At 41.3% G+C, this 22,430-nt stretch overlaps 1 protein-coding gene across 1 annotated transcript in view; it reads left to right on the top strand.

The window, feature by feature from the left end:
* The window catches only part of SPATA13 (spermatogenesis associated 13), a 43,777-nt gene that overhangs the window by 1,690 nt on the left and 19,657 nt on the right, over positions 1 to 22,430 (top strand). The window contains exons 2-3 of the mRNA XM_050902546.1: positions 13,428 to 13,790; positions 16,924 to 17,068. Coding sequence (XP_050758503.1) covers positions 13,428 to 13,790; positions 16,924 to 17,068 — 508 coding nt within the window. The remainder of the gene's footprint in view (positions 1 to 13,427; positions 13,791 to 16,923; positions 17,069 to 22,430) is intronic.

The following is a 22,430-nucleotide window of genomic DNA, read 5'->3' as shown; positions in this document are numbered from 1 at the left end:
CTATCTATCTATCTATCTATCTATCTATCTATCAGATTTTGTCTTTATTAATACAAAACAGTGCAAAAAATGCAAAATAATGTGAATACTAATGGCTATTGCAGCTTGTTATTGCTAAAATATGCTGACAGCAATTATTTCCTTTAATATATTCTCTTTGGATGCTAACGTCAAATTATTTTTTCTTTGTGCATTAATATCAAAGAAAGTTTTGGCAGCAAAGCTATTCATGTACATTTTCAAGGGCAGCTTGTTGCACCCTGCAGATATACCACCTTGTCATGTGGTCTTGTCAGATTTTACCAGCTTCAGCAGGGTCTGGCTGTGTTTCCTTCCAAGCTGAAAGGTCTCGAAAGAGCCTGTATATTTTGAAGTAGTGTTGATTCAGTGTAGAACACTTTGCATGTGGAAGCCTTGCAGAACATGGTAATATTTGTGGAGCAGTGTGGCGTGAAAGATACAGTATAGAGGTTTAAGCATTCAGTTGTAGCCGATGTTTTCACTGTGCAGTGATGGACAGGGTAAACTCTTTTTACGCTGAGGGTAAACTGTTTGGTTAGTTATTTGCCTGCAAATTTCAAACAGCAGTACTTTAGATGCTGGGCTGAGTGTGTTGCTACTAATGTTTTGGTGAAGACACCAGTGTTTTGCTGCACCTAATGCATGATTTCATACTTTCAGTAGATGGGTAGATAGATGCATTGCAGCACCTCTGAGGTAAGTTCACGTAATAACCCTGTGCCCTTACCTAAAGCACTGAGTGCGTTGGCACTGGAGCAGTTGCAGTGATTTGGCAGTGTTGGTGAAGAGCTGTCAGATGTATCCTGCACCCATCTGAAATGGTGTGGCTCACCTCAGACCCAGCGATGTGCTGTAATGTGGTTTTGAGCTACTTGGAGTGAGGCAGCAGAGAAAGGTTTGCTACTCGTTGGGAAAAATAGACCAGGACAAAAATCCCTCTGGCTTTGTGTGAATATGGAAACCATTTACAAAGTAAAGCAGATATTATCTTTTAAACCACCTCAGTTTGACTAAAAGTATCTTATACCTTAGGTATGAGATAGACAAAGGCAATTGTTGCAGCTGCACAAACTTCAGCCTTTCATGCTGTAAAGTCTTATAATGTCTGTGAAGCCGTCTTACTTTTAAAAGCCTGGCATGGTTTTTGCAAACTAACTGCAAATGGTTGCAGAGCTTATCAATATTGTCCTTCTGCTGGAGAAAAGCAAGTTTGTGTACTGTAGTGTTTGCAGCTATGGTAAGATTGGAAAAATAAACCCAATGTGTATAAATGTGGGCGCTCTGAGGTTATTCCTCTTCTGGAGTCCCAGAATTGCCACAGCCATCCGTCTTTTCCAAAACTCTCACTTATGAGTGTATGCAAGGAGATGCTTTTGCACTGCCAGAGGAGGCAAGAGCCCTAGTGTTGACGTATGCCAGTTGTATTTCTCAGGAATAAAATGGGAAGTACAATTAATGCTACTCATCTACCATCTAGTGGTGATCTGCGATCATGACCCAAGAGAAATTCAGCTGGTCCCTCCCCTTGGCTCTGGAGAAACCAGTACAGTTTTTAAATGAATGTGTACATTGGGTGGATAAAAGTTACTGCAGTTTTAGTTTTAACACCACATTCTGTTATTATCTAACATGCAATTTAAACTTTCTCTTTATATTATAACATATTTTAGGTTAATTGTGAGTGCCTTTTAGTGCTCGCTTCAGTTGTCTAAAATACAGAGTGTGCACTAGTGGCAGCTCTGGGTTTATGTAGTGGGCAGGCGGCTGGTGTGGGATGCAGCCCTGCAGGAGACGAAGGAAATGGTGGCCAGAGGATGGACTCCTTGGCTGCTAGGGCAGCAGCGAGGGACTGTAGCCCCTTCCCTCTGCTGTGGGTGCTGCCTGGAGCCCCTGTGAATGGCAGAACAACTGCGGCCACCCAAATGATGCAGCTGCATCCAGACCTCTCTTCTGATCCAAAAAAGTGAAGTTTTTGGAGGTGGTAGCTGTGGATTGGAAGCAGGAGCTGTGCAGGACAGGATTTACTTCTGTCTTCCTATGCAAGGGGTATAAACTCTGTCCTCCTTTTTTTCCACGCCTGCTCCTCATCCCATACAGAACCCTAAAGCTGTGGTGCTCAGAGTGACTACAAAACAGTGAGAGTGGTATGGTTTCTCCCTGCCATTTCTTTGGAGGGTTTCATTGCTCATTTCCTCCTCCTTTACAGCATGCTTCCCTCAGTGTGGAGGTAGCTTGGTAACAAAGCTACTTATGCCAGGTTATTTTTTAATTGGAGTTTATTCAGCCCGCAGGCACTTTTATGAATACTGCATACTCACACAATGAGGTCATTGGGGTTTGAACTTTTGACTACAATTCATTTTTAACTGTACCTTACGCGTCCACCTTACAGAACTGTACCCACCCAGCAGGTTGTTCCTGTGACAGTCAAGCGCTTGGTTCATTCTCAACAATCATTTGAGATGTAATGCTGAGCCATGCAAATCCCAAATTTTTAAGACTTTGTCTGAACCTTGAATACACTGTGTTGACAAACAAATCTGCACTGTTTCCATGTTTCACGCATCTTCTTTTCTGTATGGATTTCATGTAAAAGGCAGTATGTATTCCAGTGCAGCCACTAAAATCTCTGTGGCTCGGAGACATATTTCAGTACAAAGCTTACAAGGTGCTAAGCGGTCAGGCTCAAACATGTTCTCCTTTCAGGACTGGCTGCTGTAGCTGGAAGCAAATCTAGTTTATTCCCTTACCCGCTCATCTAGTAGATTAGTCAGCAAATGAAGTCTGTGGAACTTGCTCCATCTCTATATTTTCCCAAATGTGGAAACTAAACATTTCTACCTTGCATTTCCCCGATGCTGTAAAGCTGATTTTGCAGCATTCACAAAAGGGTGTCTGTCCATTTACCGGAATCGATGTTTTGGGGATTTTTTTTCCTATGTGATTCAGTCTTGAGATCCTGTCACTTCTGTCACTTTGTTGGTTTCACCAAAATGCAAGATTTGGACGGGAGCAGGGGAGGTGTTTGGCCTTCTTGGTTGTTGGTCCTGCCAGAGGTTGCTTCCCAGGGAAGAGCTAATTAAGTGCAGCCTGGATCGATGCCTCAGCACTTCTTAAGCTACAGAGGCGTGAGTCACTAAAGCTCGTCTGTGACAGCCCATGCTTTCCCAGTCTCTGCTTTATGCCATTGTCATTTATACTCAATATGTTGCTTTTAAATAGCATTAAGAGATGATTAAGTACCAGTTTGTATTTGAACTGTTTTGCATAGTCTTTACTTTCCTGAAGAAGAGCCCCATGTCACTGTAAATAATGAAAACTTAAACTCTTTGCATGTGTCAGCCACTAAGGCTGCCTAAACAAAACAGTTCTGAATTTGTTACAAAAAAGACAAATCAAGTTATTTGGTATTTCACCTAGTCTTTCACAAGCTCTTAGAGCACCTGCTATTTAAGTTGCCTTGCTGGCATCTGGCTTCACAGTACACCAGACTTTTTATTACTTAAATACCTTATCTGCATGACTATAAGTGAATGATAAATTACAGTGAAGAGGTAACCCTGCTGTAATTAGGGTTGTTTGCAGACTGTATTTTAAGTGCTCTAAGACCTGTCTGACTCATTTATGTTTGTGCCATGCAAAAGTCAGTGGTCCCAACTAATCCATATCGTGCAGTTCCTCAGCACTCGGCTGTTGGCAGAGTTGAGCTGGTCTGTCCTGTACAGGTCTCTGGGCTCTGAATGTTGAGCACAGATGGCTTAACTTGGGGGACAGCTTATGGAGGAGAAGAGGAAAAAGAGCTGTATGAGTGGGAATATGGAGAGGAGTCAGCTCTGTCCTCACTGTTCATCCTCCCTATTTCTTTCTTCAGAAAGCATCCTCACAGTGAAGGACCAAAAGGTGGTGGCTGGATGTGGTCATGTTCAATACCCACAAGGAGCATACAGCAGCCAGGAGCTGAGGATGGGCATCCTTGGTACCTACCACAAGCTCCTGAGTGCTGTGGGCCTGGGCATGAGCACACCTGCTGGGAGCTAGCTGGTTTCAGCTCTCTGAACTCTTCTTTTTGGATTTATTCACCTCTGGTTCATCCACATGCAATTTAGAGTGTGGCTTAATCAGCTTAATCTGTATAAATGAAAATGTGCTAAACTGTGAAGGATAATTAGGTAAAGTAAGTATGGGGGGAAACTTCTTAAACTGGGTTTACTCCTGTGGGGCTTGTAATTTGGAGCGAGGGCTCACCACTCCAGTGGCACTCTGGTCTTGCTGGCTACAGGGCCTGGCGACAGAGCAGCAGAGCACTGTAACAGGCTGTCAATAGCATCTCTGACAGCAAACTGAGGTTTCCGTTAGACTGAGTGACATTGGATTTATGCTAAACTCTTTGAGCTGCTCTGCACAAGTCAGGATACATTGACACAATGTCTCCACAGTTGCTCAAAGACCGTCTTCCAGGAGCGCTTGCCCAGAGCTAAACCAGAAACCACTGCGCATTGCTACAAACCCAAACTGCAGAACCGATCACTGAAATGATGGAGAAGGGAGCCCTCAAAGGGCATGAATATCTTCCCATCGCAGCAAAAACTCTTCCAACTCACTGCAGCAGAGCTGTCTGCCATTCAGTACAGCCTGTAATCATTTGTTGCTGTATCCTCTACTAGGAAGAAGAAAAATAAGGCAGTGGTGACAGTAATCTGAATTCCAGATCAGGTTAAATTTTAGACCAAGTAGCTCTGCAGTGCTGAATAAAATTGGCCATTCCTGAAAACCGTAGAGTAATATAGTAGGTACTGTCATCCCTACAAAAGGGTCTACGGATGCTGAAAGGGGGACCCTAGATGCACTCCACTGCAGTTAGCCCAGGGCAAGCTGCTCCCTTTCCTTACTGCATTTGTGCTCCTCTGCCTTTCCAGAGAGTCTGATATTTGACTCTGCTGTAGCTCTTCTCTGACATCTCAGTAATACCCAGGCACTGCTCACCCTGGGATCAGGAGTAATAGTACCCCAGAGAGTGGAACGGCACTTCTGGCCACGTAATTTGGTTTTTACATCGAGCATGGTGTTGAGTTGTCAGCTCTGAAGATCCGTCTTGACGCTAGGAGGTTGCAATGTCCAAATTGAGCAAAGGCAGCTGCAGAGTTTCCTCTGAGCCACCTGTATTTCATCTTTCTGGCATCCGGAGGCTGCTGTGCTGCTCGTGGTACCGAGATGCTGAGCAGGATGCTGTGGCAGGCTGGGAGACCGGCCGGGTGCTGGAGGAGACCGAGCACAGCAACCTCGACTCTTCCTACTCCAAGCTCAACCACAGCAGCCTCGCCCTTACTCCACGCTCTAGGAAGTAATAGTTTGCAGATGTCGAGTTGCCCAAGGCAGCTCCGCCCCACGCAAGCTGGAGTTTGTGACTGCTGCTGGGACATGCTAGTGGCTGCGCTTGGGCTTGGGCAGGGACGATGAGGCTTTGCTCTGGAAGGGTGGAGAGTGGGGAACCAGAAGACCTCTGCCTGGAGAGACACTGAAGAGACGCAAAGGCCTACGGCTTTTTATGTTTTGCTTTGTTAGCATAAAGTTCCACTTTCAACCTGTGGTTATCATCTGGCTTTTGAGGTTCACCAGCGGATATTACAAAGACAGCCTGGAAAAAGTTCCTTGTTTTGCCAAATAAAAGAAAAACGGATTTTTTTCAGACCTGTTACTTGATCTGGGATGTTCTAAGTTGATTTAGAAGTTACGTAGGGATTTATTTAGGGATTTTTAATGCCTATACATCTTCTAAAAAGAGGCGGAGGATATGAATACTGCTTTACTATACGCTACATGCTTGTTGTTCCAGTTCAGATACTGAAGTAAAGAAGGGACAGCGTTAGAGCATCACCCAGCCACCCCCAAGTATCAGTCACCGGAAATCCAGTGGAAACAGTTTTCTGGTTTTAGCACGCTTGCATTTTTATATGACTGATGAGATTATTTCTGCAAAGCAAATACATTTCCCTGCAAACTCCCCTACGCCAGTCGGAAATATGTTAGCTGATTTGCTTTTGGAAATGAGTTAGAGGAGAGGACGAAGGAAATCCTTGAGGCTGAAGAACAGATTTCAGAGTCATGAGATCCGCTTGTCATTTCCAGTTCAGCCCTGTGCTTCCTCTGTGACTTACATGACTTAACTGCTTTGTGTCTGCTCCTTATCTGTGAAATGTGGATATTATGAAGGTGAACTCTCTAATCTTGGTAAGGCATGTTGCTGAGAGGGAAGGCATTATGCTTGTTGATTACGATAAGCAGACTTTCAAGAATCAGGTTAAATGAAGCAAACCTGCCTTAAAAATGCTTTAGAAATATATGGCTAAATTTTTCGGGGGTTGTATCTATATAGCCTGATCTTTCAATGTGGTTTTATAGGTGTATTTGTTAGTTAGAACCCCACAATTGCTTTGGTGTCAACAAATTCCAAGAGTAGAATTATATAAATTTTTTCCAGTTTCTAAAACTTCCAAAATGAGTGTTTTACCACAGTAGTTTGTGTTGCTAATGGGGATTGATTTTACCATAATGTAATTTTACTTTATTACAATGCATAGTATTTCCTGCATCCATTCTAGGAGCTCATACTAGTATAGTGCAGTGGTATTCCTTTAGGGGTTCCCCCTTTGAAGCAGTGCTCAGCAAATTTTTAAACTGTGGGTCCACCCAATTTTGGGGGGGAGGGGTAGGAAGAAAAGGCAGATTATCTTGCTATAATGTTCATAACTTCCAAGCAGCTAAAACTTACGTTAGATTTTGAATGTGGTTGTATTACTTTGATTTCTTCTTCTTTGCCTGTTTGTATAGGTGTAAATGCATATGTTCTTAAACAGTTTTTTTTCAGTTGTTTCACAGATCGTATTTTCCTGTCTTGCAGACCACTGGTCGAATAGCACTGTGTATTCTAGGGATAGAAAATCAATGCATTTATTTAGGGTCTTCTCAAAGGCTAATTAAAAAGAAAAGATGCTAGTGGCAGAGGAGGCAGAGGGGGCAGGGGGATGTAAAGAAAAAGAATATAGTGCAATTTGCATTTAATTAGAAAGGAATAGGTGGAAATTTTCTTCCTGTAAGTGAATTGGAGTCGTTTAATAATTCTGGTTAATTTGTGATAGAAGATGCAAACACTGACTGAATGGGTGCTTTCTTTTACAGTAAAAGCAATCATTTCCATGGTAACTATTGCTGTGATGGTATCACTGTTGGAAATTGTCAGCCTGTTGGATGCACAGGGAATCACTGGGCTCTCGTAACACTTTAGGATCCTTTTATAAAATCCAGAAAGAAAGCAATAAATGTATTTTCTCTGGGAGGCTGTACTGTATCCTTAGTCTCAATAATCTCTGTGTCTGTCACAACAGTTTGCAGATAAAAATATTGATCATGTCCATGAGACCTAAAACAAGCTTTTGACCTCAGTTAGTAGTGATGATAAATGAACTTCAACTAATGCTCCCCCACTGCTATTTAGCAACAAGAAAAAGTGCAAAGGTTGCCTTTTATCATGTACCTGGGTGGAGACATGTTGTCCGGACTTTAACTCTGTTAAGTGAAGGTGATAAAATAATTTATGGCCACTAGGTCACGATCACTTGGTCCTTTACGTTTTTGGTGGCTTATATGAACTGAAAAATCAATTCTAATATTACTACTGAGTTCCTAGCATTTGGCAGTTACTGTGTTATACAGAAATATAGGCTATTTAATAGTCACCAATTATAATACTGGCATATAGCTGTCATTGCTAACATAAGAATTCTGTACGTTTTTATATAGACCCCTAAATGTACACAGAAATGTGTACTCATGTGATTAAAATACCGAGATACCTACATGACATAGCACAAATACTGTGAGGCTTTTAAGCCTTGTCATTTACAGAAGAACGTGACTGATTATCCATCACCAGTTTTCACTGAGAATATGTAGTAATTGTGTTCTGAAACTTCTCAGCCTACTCAGGTTTTCCTTGCAACTTATTCTCAGCCAGAATTATCATCTGTTTCATTTATCACACCTTTTTATAAATTGCATTTGGAAATTCATATGCATTTCTTGTAAAGACATTATTAGATTTTTATTATCCCCTTTCTCTGGATTGGAAAAAGGCAGCGTAGTTAGCAAGGCTGCATTTCATCCAGGCAGATCAAAAATACAGAGATACCAAAACAAGAAGCATTGCAACTTATTGTGGAGCTAAGGGAAAAAAAAAGGCAGAAGCGGGCCAGGATGCTCTCTCCGCTGGAGACCGGCAAGGCTGGGGGTCCTTGTCCAAGAGGCACCTACTTGTGACTTCCCAGCAGATTGCCAGGTAGAGGAAAAACTTTCAGGAGATTTAAGTGTCCCCTTATACTGCCATGCTTGTCTATATGTGTACGTTATGAAGCGTTAATTGTATCAGTACATTTAGAACATAAAAATAAAATTTAAAAAATCCGAATAGGTAATGGTAGGGGTTGAAATGCAGATTAGTGGGCAGGGAGCCTCAGCAATGTACACAGGCATCAACACGTTTATAGAGTGGTGATTTTATTTTCATTAGGGAGTTTATTGGCATAAACACATTAACAAAAATTCACCCAGGGATTGTTTTTCCTTTGCCATCATGGTGGCAGCAGTGTCAGCCCTCACAAGCATACCAACAGCAGCAAGCTGACCTGCAGCGAGCTGTGTTGGGGCAGACTTACAGTTTGGGCTTTTTCTGCAGTGGAGAGTGTGGTCAGGTATAGGATGAAGTGTTATTCATGGTTGGTGTAACTGTGCCAGTAAAAGTCCTGCCATGCAGTTTCAGGTACTGGCAATTTTTTGCCATTTCACTGATAAAAGTTGCATCCATATAAGCAACACTTTCTCAGTATTGTACAGATCAGATCTCATGCTCCTTGGGCAGAACTCCCTCTGAAGACAATTTTGGGTGCTGAATTTATCAAACACACACTGTAGTCTGAGTAGTAGTTGCAGAACCTGGCTCTCATCTGGCTCTAAAGACTAAGCTAAGATTTCAGTGGTTAAACATCTGATGCTGATGTTGCTTACATTGGTATTAATGAGTAACAGGGAATGCCAACAGCAGTCATGTGCCATTAAATGCAACAGCGTTGTACCAGTGCCAGGTCGAATTGAGTGAGATCATGATCAAGTCCTTGAAGCTGCTGTGCCTGGATTGGGAAATCAGTCTGGGCCCAGGCAAAGGAAAGATTTGGTCTGGCTGGGCTCAGACTCAGTGTAGTTGTCTACATGGGAGCAGCCTGCGAAAGCTCCTGCTGTAGCATGATCGGTGCGGTCAGGGGGCCCTGGGGAGCACACCCTAAATAGCACACCTGAAAGTGGCACCTAGAACTGAGCTGAGTTACCTAAAAATAGCTGTCAAGAGCAATGAGGGGCAGGTATCCAAGACAACTGTGCACAGCTGGAGAGCACCTTGTGGGGAAGCTGCACCTTGCGGGAGCAGGAGATGGGGATGAAGCAGGGTTCCCCACAGCATTGGGGAACATGGTTGTAGTGCCATCTACATCTACCTGCAATCAGGTTTGGCGCCTGATTCCTGCCTGTAGTGCTGCCAGGCTGATCCACTCTGTAGGCTTGGCTGACACTCTTTGTTTGGGGGCTCAACTCGATTGCCTGAACATAAGCGCCCCGCGATGCCAGAGGTGCCCTGACTGGTTCCCCCTCATCTCCAGGGGCTGCTTCTGGATGCCCCAGGCCTCCCGTAGGTCCTGTGTCATACTTGCATGATGCATGGTATGTTGAGATATTTTAGATCCCTTAGGACATTTGAAATGGCCCTGGGTGCCTGTGTTTAGGCAACAAAATTTCACCCCAGATTTTTACAGGCTACAATGACAGCTTTAACGTCTAGCTAACATACATACACTTCCATTGTAGACATCAAAATTTAGATGTGGGAATCTGGAGCTGAATCCAACCCTAAGAGTGGCATATTACATGGGAACAATAGCAAATAAAAGTGTAGCCTGGATCAAAGTAAATGTTCATTTTAAATGGTTGTATTGGTAGATACACTGCTGTCAGGAAAAAGGAAAATGATTGAAATACAACAATTTAACTAATATGCTGTGGTAGGAATTTAGTCATCCAGATAAAATTAATTCATTTGCGTCAGTATAAATAAGTAGAGCTGTTTGTGTTTGCAGTCTCGGAAGAAACCTAACTGAGGATGCAGCCTAAAAGACAAGATGAATAATCTTGATTGCTGCCATGGGTGATCCTGTGCTGTTGCTAGACTCACAGGTGTGAATTTCAGAAAATCCAATGTGGATTCAGCTTAGACCTTTACTTCTCAGAAATCTTGAAATTCCTTGAAATTTTTGACCAACACTTATAACGCGTGAGTCAGTGCATGACGTTTTGATTTTCATCCTATATGAAGTGTCATGTATATCTCTACTCATATCTATAGATGTTACCAATAATAATTGTATAACATAAACCTGATTTTACTTATAAAGGATTAATCAAGAGAAGGTTATTTGAGGTCAGTGGTGCTGCACCAGTATAAAGCCAGTGACAGGTGAAACAAAATTGTTCCCTCAGAATTTTTTCATTGATGTCAAGAATCACACTTATGCTTAAGTGACTGCAATACTGGAGCCTATGAGTTGTGTGCTGGATATTTTATTCCTACTAGTAAGCGGTTACTTGATCAGGTCCTGCTTGAGTAGGTCACTTAGAGGAATGTGAGGTTATCAGTCTGGTTTCGTCTGATTTTTGCTATGAGAGGATTACGTTTTCTGTTCTATTAGTATTCTTCAATGCAGTTTATGGATCTAAGCCTAAAAATACTTGTCCTTCAGCATTGTTTATTGCACAGCAGGGATTAATCTGGCTGTCATTTGGATCACTACTGTAGGTGGAGCACTGCAGGAGAGCACTCCTCACTTTGCAAACGTTGTTGCTCAAGATAAGGGTGTAAAAAGCAGATTAGGAGATGACGTGTGACGTGTCCTTCCTCAGTCTAAAAGTACAGGATCATGGGATGAACTTCGCCTGACTGGTTACACAGAGAGTGTGCTCACATTTGTAGCTCTTACAGACAAGACTTTGCAAAACAAAAACAAAATGACTCTCATGAGCTCCTTTCTCAGTCACTGCATATGTGGAGACCCTTTACCTGTGTCCGATTCTGAGGTAAGAACCTTATTTAACCTGTGATTTTGCTGCTTTGACCTCAGAGGGGCTGTGTTTAAGAGACAGCTTCGCTGAAGCTGTGTCGGTGCACCAGCCAGGGAGTCACTCTCTACTGAATTGCTTACACTATTAAAACTGGTCCTGAGCTAAAATCTGCAGAGAAGCTGAAGCATGCTTGAGTGACAGGTGTGACGCCATAGAAATCAGAATTTATGCAAGTGCTCTATTTAGAATCAATTTCATGCTGTAAGTGAAATAATTGAATGTAGAGCAATGTATGACATTGTTCATTTTTCATACCTTAATTGCAGTAATCATGTTAAAATGCTGACTGTTTAATAACTCTGCCTGCTAGCTAAAGTGCTTTCATACAGTGAAATTTGTCTTAAGCTCTTTGTCTTTCAAACAAAAGAAATCTGCCCACTGTATCAGGTGGCCTTCTAAAAAAGGCTCATCAGAGTTGTACTGGCCTGGTTAAAAACAGTAGGTGGAGAAGAAAGTGACAGAAGATAAGTCCTCTTTCACAGGCATCATTGTAAAAGGCTGATTCTGGGCTGCATGTTTGCTTTGAATATGCAATACCTGAAATGCCTTCATCTGGTCTGAAACAGGTGAACAAAATGTAGCCAGAGACAGACAAAACAATGCCTCTCTTTTTTGGAATACTTATTAGCTTTGAACATTGTCAGAAATGCACTCAGGTAGTCTAAAGATATCCTAACAAAGAAGTAGGCTGATTTTTTTACAAAAAAAAAAAGTCAGAATTAGTTCATAATTTGTATGAGAACTTGGGGGAGGGTTCACTTGCTCAGCAGTGCTTTGGAGTTTGTCATTCACTCCATCAGGCATTCATGCAAGCTGCCACCCAGCCCAGAAATACCCATCTTCCTTTCTCTGTTTCTTTTCTGTTCTTTATAGAGGAGCCAGGAAAAGCCAAGGAAACGCTGAGAATTTGGAAATTTGAGGAAAAAATTAATATAAATTTTTATGTGCAGTATTTTTTCCTCAAAAACTGCAGGGGTTTTGCTAGAAAAGTTTACAGTAGTGTTACTCCAAATGCATTGAAATCCTTGAAAATGTTCCCTCTAACAAGTATTTCAGTTGAGGTTATTTTATTTCCAAACTTGTAGTACCATGCAATTATGATACCTGTAGGCATTAACCTCTGTGAGCCAGATGTGCTGTTAAATAGGAACAACATGCTCATTTTGCAAGCTTCCTCTCTAAAAACATCAGTTTTTCCTTTATTTGTGTTATAATGTATCTCTGGTCCTAGTCCGTATGACTATAACCTTCCTGAGCCTATAGAAAATCAGCTTCTCCCTTCCAAACTGGATGAGCTTGCTCACCCAATTCGCACATGGCTGCACAATCTCTATATCTGACCCAAGTGAAAGTGTGGGAGTGAGTGGTAGGAGGGAGTGCGACTGCCCGTTTTGGTATTGGCTTACAGTTACGTGGGATCAGCAGGCAGTGAAACTGCAGCCTTACTGTTTATTTTCATCACTGAATAGAGGTAAAGCAGAGGAATATCATAAAATCATAGAATGGTTTGGGTTGGAAGGGACCTTTGAAGATGATCTAGTTCAACCCCCCTGCCATGGGCAGGGACACCTTGCACTAGACCAGGTTGCTCAAAGCCCCATCCAACCTGGCCTTGAAGACTTCCAGGGAGGGGGCATCCACAACCTCTCTGGGCAACCTGTTCCAGTATCTCACCACCCTCATCCTAAAAAATTTCTTCCTTATGTCCAATCTAAACCTACCCTCTTTCAGTTTAAAACCGTTGCCCCTTGTCCTGTCACTACAGGCCTTGGTAAAAAGTCCAGAAACACAGCATGCTACTTGAATTATTTTTACCGGTGTTAACATCCTACTTGTGCACAGGAGCAAGTCCTGTGAGTGCCAGAGCTGTCTTTCCAAGACATCATTCAGTGAATTCAGTGTTTATGATAGGGCCTGTCTGGACTGCTGAGGTAATAGGTGAGTTTTTAGTGTTATTAGTCATGTTTGCCTAAGAGGTGCTGATGGTTGGATGTTAACCTTACTCAGCACAAGCATCACGATGTCTTTCCTTTGCAAAGTTACTCTGTTCCTGAATTGTCAGTTGCATTTGTTGTATTTATGGTAATTCTTTCTTTTTAGCAATGTTAAGTTGATCTGCCATATGAAAAACTCACAAATGATTAACTGTCAGAAAATTCTGTGGCTTATTTGACTTGTTCACATTTAAAAAGGTTGTTTCTGATGACCACTGGAAGAGGTCCCCATCCCAGGATGAAGAAAAGGCAGACACACAAAAGGTCACACCCAGGAGATGGGGCTCTGGAAAAAGATCTCGGCCCAGACCTCTCTCAGACTATGGCCAAATATCAATCAGAAGTTTCTCTATACCAGAAGATGCAGTTGCGGTGGAGTCTCAGAAGACAGACTGCACAGATGGAGAAAATCAGCCAGGACTGGCTTCTGTCGGGTCTGTGACCCAAAGCAATACAGTAGGCTACCACAGAGGGCGAAAAAGAAGACCCATCTCCGTAATAGGTGGGGTCAATTTCTATGGAAGCGGTCCGGCGGAAGAGATAGAAGGTCTGCTGACACAAGTAAGAGAAGGGATGTGCTCTCTGCAAACTGCAGAAGACCCTTTCACTTCTTTGTCTCTATCTTCAGCGTAGAAAATAGAACGGATGCTTCCTTTTCTTCCTTCCCTTTTGTCAAGCTGATATCGTGTACTTACAATTCTGCTTTCCTGGTCACTAATTACTTTGTCTTGTTGTTAAAAAACAAACCAGCATGGAATAAAACTGATACTGACTTTGGGATAATCTTTTCCATATTGTAAATTAAGTGTATTTCTTTCTTGGAATGGTCATTATGTCTCATATTGGTATATAAGAGCTCATTTGTGTGTAATACAGCTGTGTGTTTAGTCTCCTTACAGGCTATAGGGCCTGAGGAACAGAGGAGTACAAACAAATATGATAATAACACATTATTTGTCGATCATTTCAAATTCTCCAAAACCAGGCCTGTTCAAAACCTGTGGCATTAGCTGTGGTGTCCAAAATCTTTGTATTGGCATAGCAAGGATACTTAAAACTAATAAGGACATTGCTTAAGAAAATTATTAATAAATTGAGAAATTAATGACATAAAGAATCTAAGAAAACTGGCAATATGAATAAAATGTCTGTTCATGGACTACTAAATTGACCTGATGGAATGAATGTAGGAAGCCTGTAAGAAAATAACATGTGGTTGAGTTAGCACTTGAGCAGTACCTATATACTTATTTGCCATCTCTGTTGGCTTAGGTAAGAGAGAGAGAAATAAAAAACTTCTGAAAGATAAAAATAGTTCCTTTTTCCCTGGAGGTAGTCCTGAGCAGGTACAACGTGTGGAGGAACTTACTGTTGTGTTAGTAGTGGTGGCCCCATCTTGCAGTTGGTTACAGAGCTTCAGGCTCACAGGCTTTTGTAACACTGCACTGATCAGGTGTTTTCCACTTTCCAGAAAAGCTGGAGGACTCCTACCTAAAGCAATTGTCAAGCTGATAAAGCAACAGAAAAAAGGAATAGTATTTACATCCTCAAAAAAGGTGATTCTAGTGGTTATTAATGGAATTTGAATCCTCTTAATCTTTCTCATGCCACTCGATCTCCTGCTGGGAAGTTTAGTGGTACTCACCTGACTGAAATCAAATGCTGAAACAATGGCAGGATTTTCAGTCTCCTGTGAAAAGCAATTTTTATCATGAACACTGTTATTGTATATTGCACATTTTTTCTTTATAATTCCCTGATGAAAAAGTGCATCTTGAAGCAAAACTCTTAACTGAAGCCAATGAACCTTTTACCCAGGCAAAGGCCATAGTTTCAAACCCTATATAATTGGGTTACTTGAAAATTAATTTTATCACTACTTAGCTTGGAGGAAAAAAAAAGATGAAAATTATTCTTATAAGTTCTAGGCCATCTCACTCAAGAATAATAGATGGATTTCCAGGGATAGCAAGTATTGGCAACCCAAATAATCCTTGCTGTACTATGGAAGTGGTTTAACACTCTCCAAGCCCTTCATTTACTGCTGAAAACAAACTGATCTCTCTTCAAACCTTGCTTGCATCAGTTTATTAACGAAGGAGCATGCATTAAGGCAGCTATTTGAGTTGACTCTTTCCGTGCCCCGATGCTGCCACGAGGGCTGGCTGGGGTTAAATGAGCACATTGCTGGATCACTGATGTCAAGACCAAAACTGTGGAGCATTCCCAACGGGGGCACATTTTTAACCCGAATGATGGCCTTCCCAGGCCTTACTGCCACTGAGTAACAGCACATCCTTGTCTGTCTGGGGAAGGGATTTGGACTGAAGCCTTACAAGAAAATTTTAGTTGCCCAGAAATAAATAGCTTTGTTGCTTAATCAGCCAGTTATTTGCATATAGTAATTGCCATCACTTCTATTAACTATTTGATGCAATATATCAGACTTATTCTTTGTGGTGTTATTCAGTGATAGGATCCTGGTATATTGCTAAAGCACTGAGGAAATGAGGTTTAAAGATGAGGTTGTAGTTAAATCATATTCAATACACAGTGAGGTTTTTGGTAGTCGTATTAGAAAGTAAATTTGTAGCTGGAACGTAAAAAAGGACTAATGAAGCAGGAATACATGTGCTAGAAGTATTTTATGTGGGGCTTTCAAAGACTGATCTTCACATTGGTGATTTTTTTTCTTAAAAGCTTTGAAAACCCACAGGAATATTTGAAAAGTATAATGCTAATTCCTTCTTCATTGTGTTTTGTTTTGGTCTGACAGCTTAGGTGTGAGAAAACGTTTTTGAACAATACTAAATCATTGGTTTCATAACAGAGTGTCAAGAGATAGTTAATTTAAAAACCGTCCCTGATGTTTCAGATTACTTGATAGAAGGGCCTATGGACAGTAACAACTGAAAGATAAGAGAAGATCTACAGACGAGTTTCTCTGAAGTTCATGTGCTGAGCTCTGGCTGTTTAATGTTGAATGTTTATGCAAGGTCATTCAGCCTGTCTAATGTGGAGTTGTTCAGAGACGACATAAAATTAGACTCAATTTGCAAATAAAACAGGGGTAGGTTCTCTAATCATAGTTAAGCAAATGAATGATTTAACTAAATGGCTTCTAGATAAAGTTACGAGTAAACTTAATATTACCCCTTTTTAATGAGACTCCTGGGAACTTCAGAGCAGAGGATCATTTAGACAATTATTTTTGTCTTGTAAAATATGTTTATTTTACTTAAAAGCAATACATTTATTTGAAGAAAGCAAGTGTCCCAGGAAATGAACACAACTTCCAGCCATAGCATTTCTGGTCATTCTTTCGCCTTGGGTTTCCCTTCAGATGTGTGTTTACAACGCCAGCTGGCACTGCGCAGGCTGTTCTCAAAGCAGTTAGATCCCAGAGCGTTTGGGCAAGGAGTATTACAGGATGAAAATTATAGAGCATGTCTGATCATAACAGAAGGCTAAGGAATTTTTAATGTAATAGAGAACTGTAACGTAATAAAATATTTTCTGTGATACTGATGGATATGGTATGCAGTGTTTAAGCAATGTCACTTCAAAGTAGGGGATTTTACTGCCCCTGTAATTAGCTGGACTATCTGAAGAAACCTTACTTCATACCTGAGTTTTGCTCAGTTGGACTTGCTGGTAGCTTTACTAATACTGGATTTTCCTGTTTTCTCTGTAGCCTGTAGCACGGCCACCCATTCCAGCGCACCAGGTACCCCCTTACAAAGCTGTTTCAGCCAGGTTCCGGCCGCTCACCTTTTCACAAAGTACCCCCATCGGCCTGGACCGGGTTGGACGAAGGCAGCAGATGAGAACATCTAATGGTAAGATGAGCAAGTCTTTTTAACTTTCTAGATCTCAACTTCATACCCCAGCTTGGTCAGGAAGTAGATTATAGTGTGGAACACAACAGGGTGCAAACCAACTCAGTGACAAAGTAGTACCCAGCTACGTTGCTTTGTTTTGTGAGTTTCTCATTAGTAGCTGCTGTGTTCATGTAAAACTTGTTTTTCCCATCTACTGTTTGACATTGCTATGGTTTATTCTTCTGTACCACTTACACTCCTGTATTTTCCACTCTATTCACATACTTGCCCAAATATAATAATAGAATATGAAGGAAGTAAGGTCTAATATGCTTGAGTTCATACCCGAACCATAGCCACACCACACATGTATTTTTAATTTTCTGTTTGCCATGCATTCAGCTTAACTACCTAGATAGGCAAGCCTTAAATAATTAAGCAGCTTGTTTCAGAGAACTGTATGCCGTTGCAGTTGCTTACTCAGTGGTGACTGTAGCCCAACCAGGGTTCTGGTACATGATGGACAGGTTCTTGGAAAAGATTGCCTTTTTGGAAGCATTACCCTTTATCAGACTCTCTGATGTGCCCTGTGTATTTTTGCTGTAATTGTTTACTATTAGCATGCAATGCTATCTTGAGTTAATAGAAAGTCATATCTAGTGTTAGTGGAACATTTCTTGGCAGGTGGGACCAGAAGAACCTGGGTTAATACCATTTGTGTTCTTTCAGACTGCTGTGAGCATAATCTGAACAGTTATTCATGTTTCACTGGCAAGGGTCGGAAATAAAAGCAAAATGTTGACTTTATATCCTTCACTGTTAATAGTGAACAAAACACTAGTGGGAACCTTCACTCTGCCTCTCTGTGGAGAGGCTAAGTAAAGGTGTCTGGGTCAGGGCTTGCCGTGACTGAAGTAGGAAACTTAAATATCGTTTTCAATGTTTCTTTATTAAAATTACACGTTTACTCGTCAGTACTTGGCTTTCATGGTTCTAAGCTAAGTTTTAGCTGCAATGATGTCCAAATTCTGCTCAAAAAATCCCTCAACTACAAATTAATTTATATAAGAACATGTTAAAGCTGCATTTTCCAGTCTTCAGTAGAGCATGACAGTTTTCTTTTGAAGGTGTTCTCCAAGCAACAGGCTTGAGAATTTCTAACTATAGCAATGAGATACATTATATATACTATATTGGTATTTTCCTTTTAATTTATATTGTAGTAAAATATTGGGAACTGCTTTAAAACCCATGTCTGGAGTGTGTCCTTGCTGTATGTATCTCAGTATACTTAATGGTCCAGATTAGACATCGAGGTAAATTAGACATCTAATGCTGTGCCCCTTGCTGAGATTACATGCTATCTCAGTCGCTGATTGCAGAAGGACCACTCACAGAATAACAGGTTTGCCATGAGCTAGTTTTGAAAAAAAGAGTCTCCTTAAGTATCACAGAGTAGGAATTCTTTTTCTATTTTTAGTTATCCTTTCCATTTCATGTTTGGAAACCACATGAAATAACATTAGTTACCTAGACAACTGCCTGAGAGTGGTATCTTTCCAGGTATTTAGCTTTCGAATAACTGGTCTCCTAAACATAAGCATCAGGATGACAAATACACAAAGCAAGATTTCTGCCTCTTTTCAAGGCAATGAAGCCAAAGCAATATTGATTATGCTAGATGTGACTTTTATGACTCATTACAATAAACATAGAAGTTGAGCAGGAAAAGCTTCTGAAATCAAAGCCCTGAAGGCAAGTGGGGAATATCATGGACTTTGCAGTCTGAAAGCAGTTGCAAAGATCTGTTAAGTAGCTCCAGCAGAAAATAATAAAGTGACTAGTGTCACACATTCTGATCTCTTTCCTTTTTCTCTTAAATTCACAAGGCATTTCCTTGTCTTTGAACATGTGAGAGTTTTTTGTTTGCTCATGTACAGTGAAATTTGATAGCACAAAAGCCCTTTATTATAGAAAGAAATTCTAAACCCAAGCACTGAAAACCAGTCCTATCTTATTTTAGTTACTTGCTAAAGCCTAATACATTGCATGTCTACTTTTATAACAATTGGAGATGTAAATTTTTAGAAAAACAGCTGTTACAAGACAGTAAATCATCATACTGTAGGAGACACAATAACAACCAGCCAACACGTAAGGGAAACTTCCCTTGAGACTTACATTGCTACTCTTGTGCTTAAAGGTTACAAGTTTTAAATTATATTAAAGAGGTTACCTATTTATCGCAGTAGAGCAATTTTTCTAAGTATCTTAAAAACTAACTCATCTTTTTTGCATATTGTGATGTGGGACTTGAATTTGGCTAAATTAATTGGTGAACTCCTTTAGATAGGCTCAGCTCTGAGTAGGTGGGGTGGGATTCAGCTCAAGTTTAAGTCACCTAAATTTAGTCTAAAGGTAGGTACCCACATAAGAGTTAAACATTAGAACACCCGTTGCAGGCAGTGGAGGACTAGGGCTTGATTCAGTTACCCAGCCCAGGGTCCAGTGCTGTGTGGGGTACCTGAGCATCTGCCTGCAGCTGGCAGATATGACAGAGGACCTATGGGAGACCTATTCCTTTCTTCAGTGGCAGCTGGAGGCCAGCAGGATATCCAAAATACTTAAAATGGTGCTAAGTATCTATGTTGAAACAACTGATCTGAGGCCCTAGCCATTGCAGTCAATGAAGGTTAGCATAGGAACTACCTTTGAATGAGGTGGATTGCTCTCTCAGCTGTTTTAATTGTGACCAATACCTGCTGATTTAGATGGTTCATTCAAATGTGGATTCTGGCATTTAGATTAATAAATTTAAATGTCTTTAATTCAAGTAGTATCCTGTCCTGGATGTTTGCCTACAATGTTAACCTACCGTCAAGCTTTTCCCAGTTCATCGAGGTTGGGTAACCGAGTAGGTTTCAGCCTGTGTGGAGCAAAGCTCAGGAACTGAGGGGCAAACAAACTGACTGTTGGGGAGAGGAGATTTTCAGGTTCTCCATCCCTATCACCAATCAAATAAACAACCCCCACCCCAAATAGGTTATTGGCCATGGAAGTGAACAAACGGAAGTTACTAATCATTCCTCAAGAGAAAATAGTTCCCTGCTTGCTACCATCTCCTTGCTACCCCGTCCTTGCTCCCCCACCGCAAAAGAGTGAGGATGTAAGTAGGACAATATACAGGAAATGCAAACTCCCGGGTTACTACACTGAGTGCCGTATGTGTGATTACCAGGAGGTGGGTGGAATATGTCTGATGTTGCAAGCAGCTCCATGGCGATTGCTGTATTCTGTGGCCAAAGTGTCTGAAAAGCTCAGGGAGGCAGAAAGAGTCATGGACAGGACCTGAAGGGGCATCATGAAATCCATGTCCGGAGGCTAAGCAGTCCCAGTGTTGCTGGCTACAGAAAAGTCTCTGGACCGGAGGATGATGGCTATGTGATACTTTGAAGGATGGGACTCTTAACTGATGGGTTTTGAAGACAAAAACTATGCTGGTGGGTAATGGGATTGTTAGTTGCATAGATAGCTGGGCTTGATGATGCAAACAGGACCTAGCAGTGTGTTGGGAGCAGCTGGTGCATCAGGTGAAGCAGCTAGGCAGTCCTAGGGACTCCGGAGGGGAGGTGATAGCTGTGGGGCAGGTGGGTGCCAGGGGGAGTGTGACGGACAGGAGGCAAGCACTGGAGGCAAAATTGAAGCTGTCAGGTAGAAGCTAAAAGACCAGGAGCCCAATGGTAGAATTGTCCGAAGTGCTGCCAATACCATGCTCAGGGTCAGAGAGAGAGGCCTTTTTACTTCCAGGCACCTTCATGCAGGAAGTTGTATTAAAAAGAGGGAGATTTAGGGGACAGCTGGCAAGGTGTAATAATACACAGTATAGGACAGCACATCCTTTACAGGTGATGTCAATGATCACTGCATCCTCAAATGAAGGATAGGGCAGAAGCTGACAAAACTCAAGCAAGAAATAGTCAGGAACAGGACAAATGTTGTTTAACGAGGATTTAGAAAAACACGCAACCCTGCCAGTAATAGTGAAAGTTTAAAAAGTAGGATGGAGAAATAAACATATTTTTAAAGAAGCTAGATGGCATATGTCAGAAACTTGGTCGGAGGAGGATAACCAGTGGAGCATAACCAGCATGTCACCATTGTGCGAGCTGTATAGGAATAACAGAAAAGATTGTATCAGTGAAAGAGGGTCTCTAATGTATTAAAGAAAAACTAAGAGCCAAATCAGATAAACAAATTGACTGTATCATCAGGTATCACAGGATCTGTGGACTGGAATGCCATGCCTAAACTGGAAGAAGTATAGTGACAGGATTAAATTATGAACCACCTGAGATCACCAGGATGGTGACAGTAAATACGACAAACCAAGGAAACCAGAGAAGTTTCAAGGGCAGCAATCACAGCCATAATAGGAGACTTAAATTGCTGTTGTGTGGGTTAAGCATTGTAATGGGGCACAGTGCTACGTTTTCAGGTGTACCATAAATAACTCCTTGGTGCAGCTAATCAGGAGACCTACAGGAAGGGAAACTATTCTTGAACTGTTCCTGAGGGATGTGCAGGATGACACATAAGAGCTACTCTGTAAGGGTGGGATGTGTCTCATCTGACTCTATAGACTTCTAAGCTAAGCTAGGTGACCTTGACTGGAAGAAACAGATAATTTAGGGTGCTGTTCATTGACCAAATACAGACAGGTAATGTTTCTTTCCCTCTGTGTCCAGAATGCACTCTGAGCCAATATCCTTGCAAGGGTGAGAAGAGTAAAAAAATCCAATACAGTATGTGTTTTAATTTAAAACAGGGAAAGTAATAAAAGTGAGAAGTCTTTATGTAACAAAGGAATTTAAAGGAGCAGAAGAAAGTGTTGAATGCTTGCAGGCAGCACGGAGGGTGTTCAAGGACAGCACATCAGATGCTTAGAGCTAATTCATGTCACCGGTCAAAACAGAATTTGGAAACACCAGAAAAGGGTTCTGTCATTAAACACAGGGGAAAAGAATCTATCGGGGGGGTAAAAAAAAAAAAAAGGCATCCTTCAGATTATTGAATTGTATCCAAATAAAAAAAAACCCTCTAGCAAGTTTGATGTGAAGCTACAGGAACGTAGAAACAATTTGCTAAAGATATAAAAACTACATCCTTTTTAAAAAATTTGAGAACCCAGTAGACTACCAGGCAGTTTGTAGGCCTTGTAAGTGACTGAGAAATAAAACCTGAGCTCAAATTAGATAAGTATCTGTCTCAAAATGTCAGTAAAAGTTTTAGAATAACTAAATGAATAGTAACAAATTGCCAGACCAAGACTTCTAAAGGGATTTAAGAATGAAATTGCTGAGCTACTGCCTCAGCATGGAAT

This window comes from Gymnogyps californianus, chromosome 1, assembly GCF_018139145.2.
Source record: "Gymnogyps californianus isolate 813 chromosome 1, ASM1813914v2, whole genome shotgun sequence".
Taxonomy (NCBI): Eukaryota; Metazoa; Chordata; class Aves; order Accipitriformes; family Cathartidae; genus Gymnogyps; species Gymnogyps californianus.
This window is presented reverse-complemented; position numbering and strand designations above follow the sequence as displayed.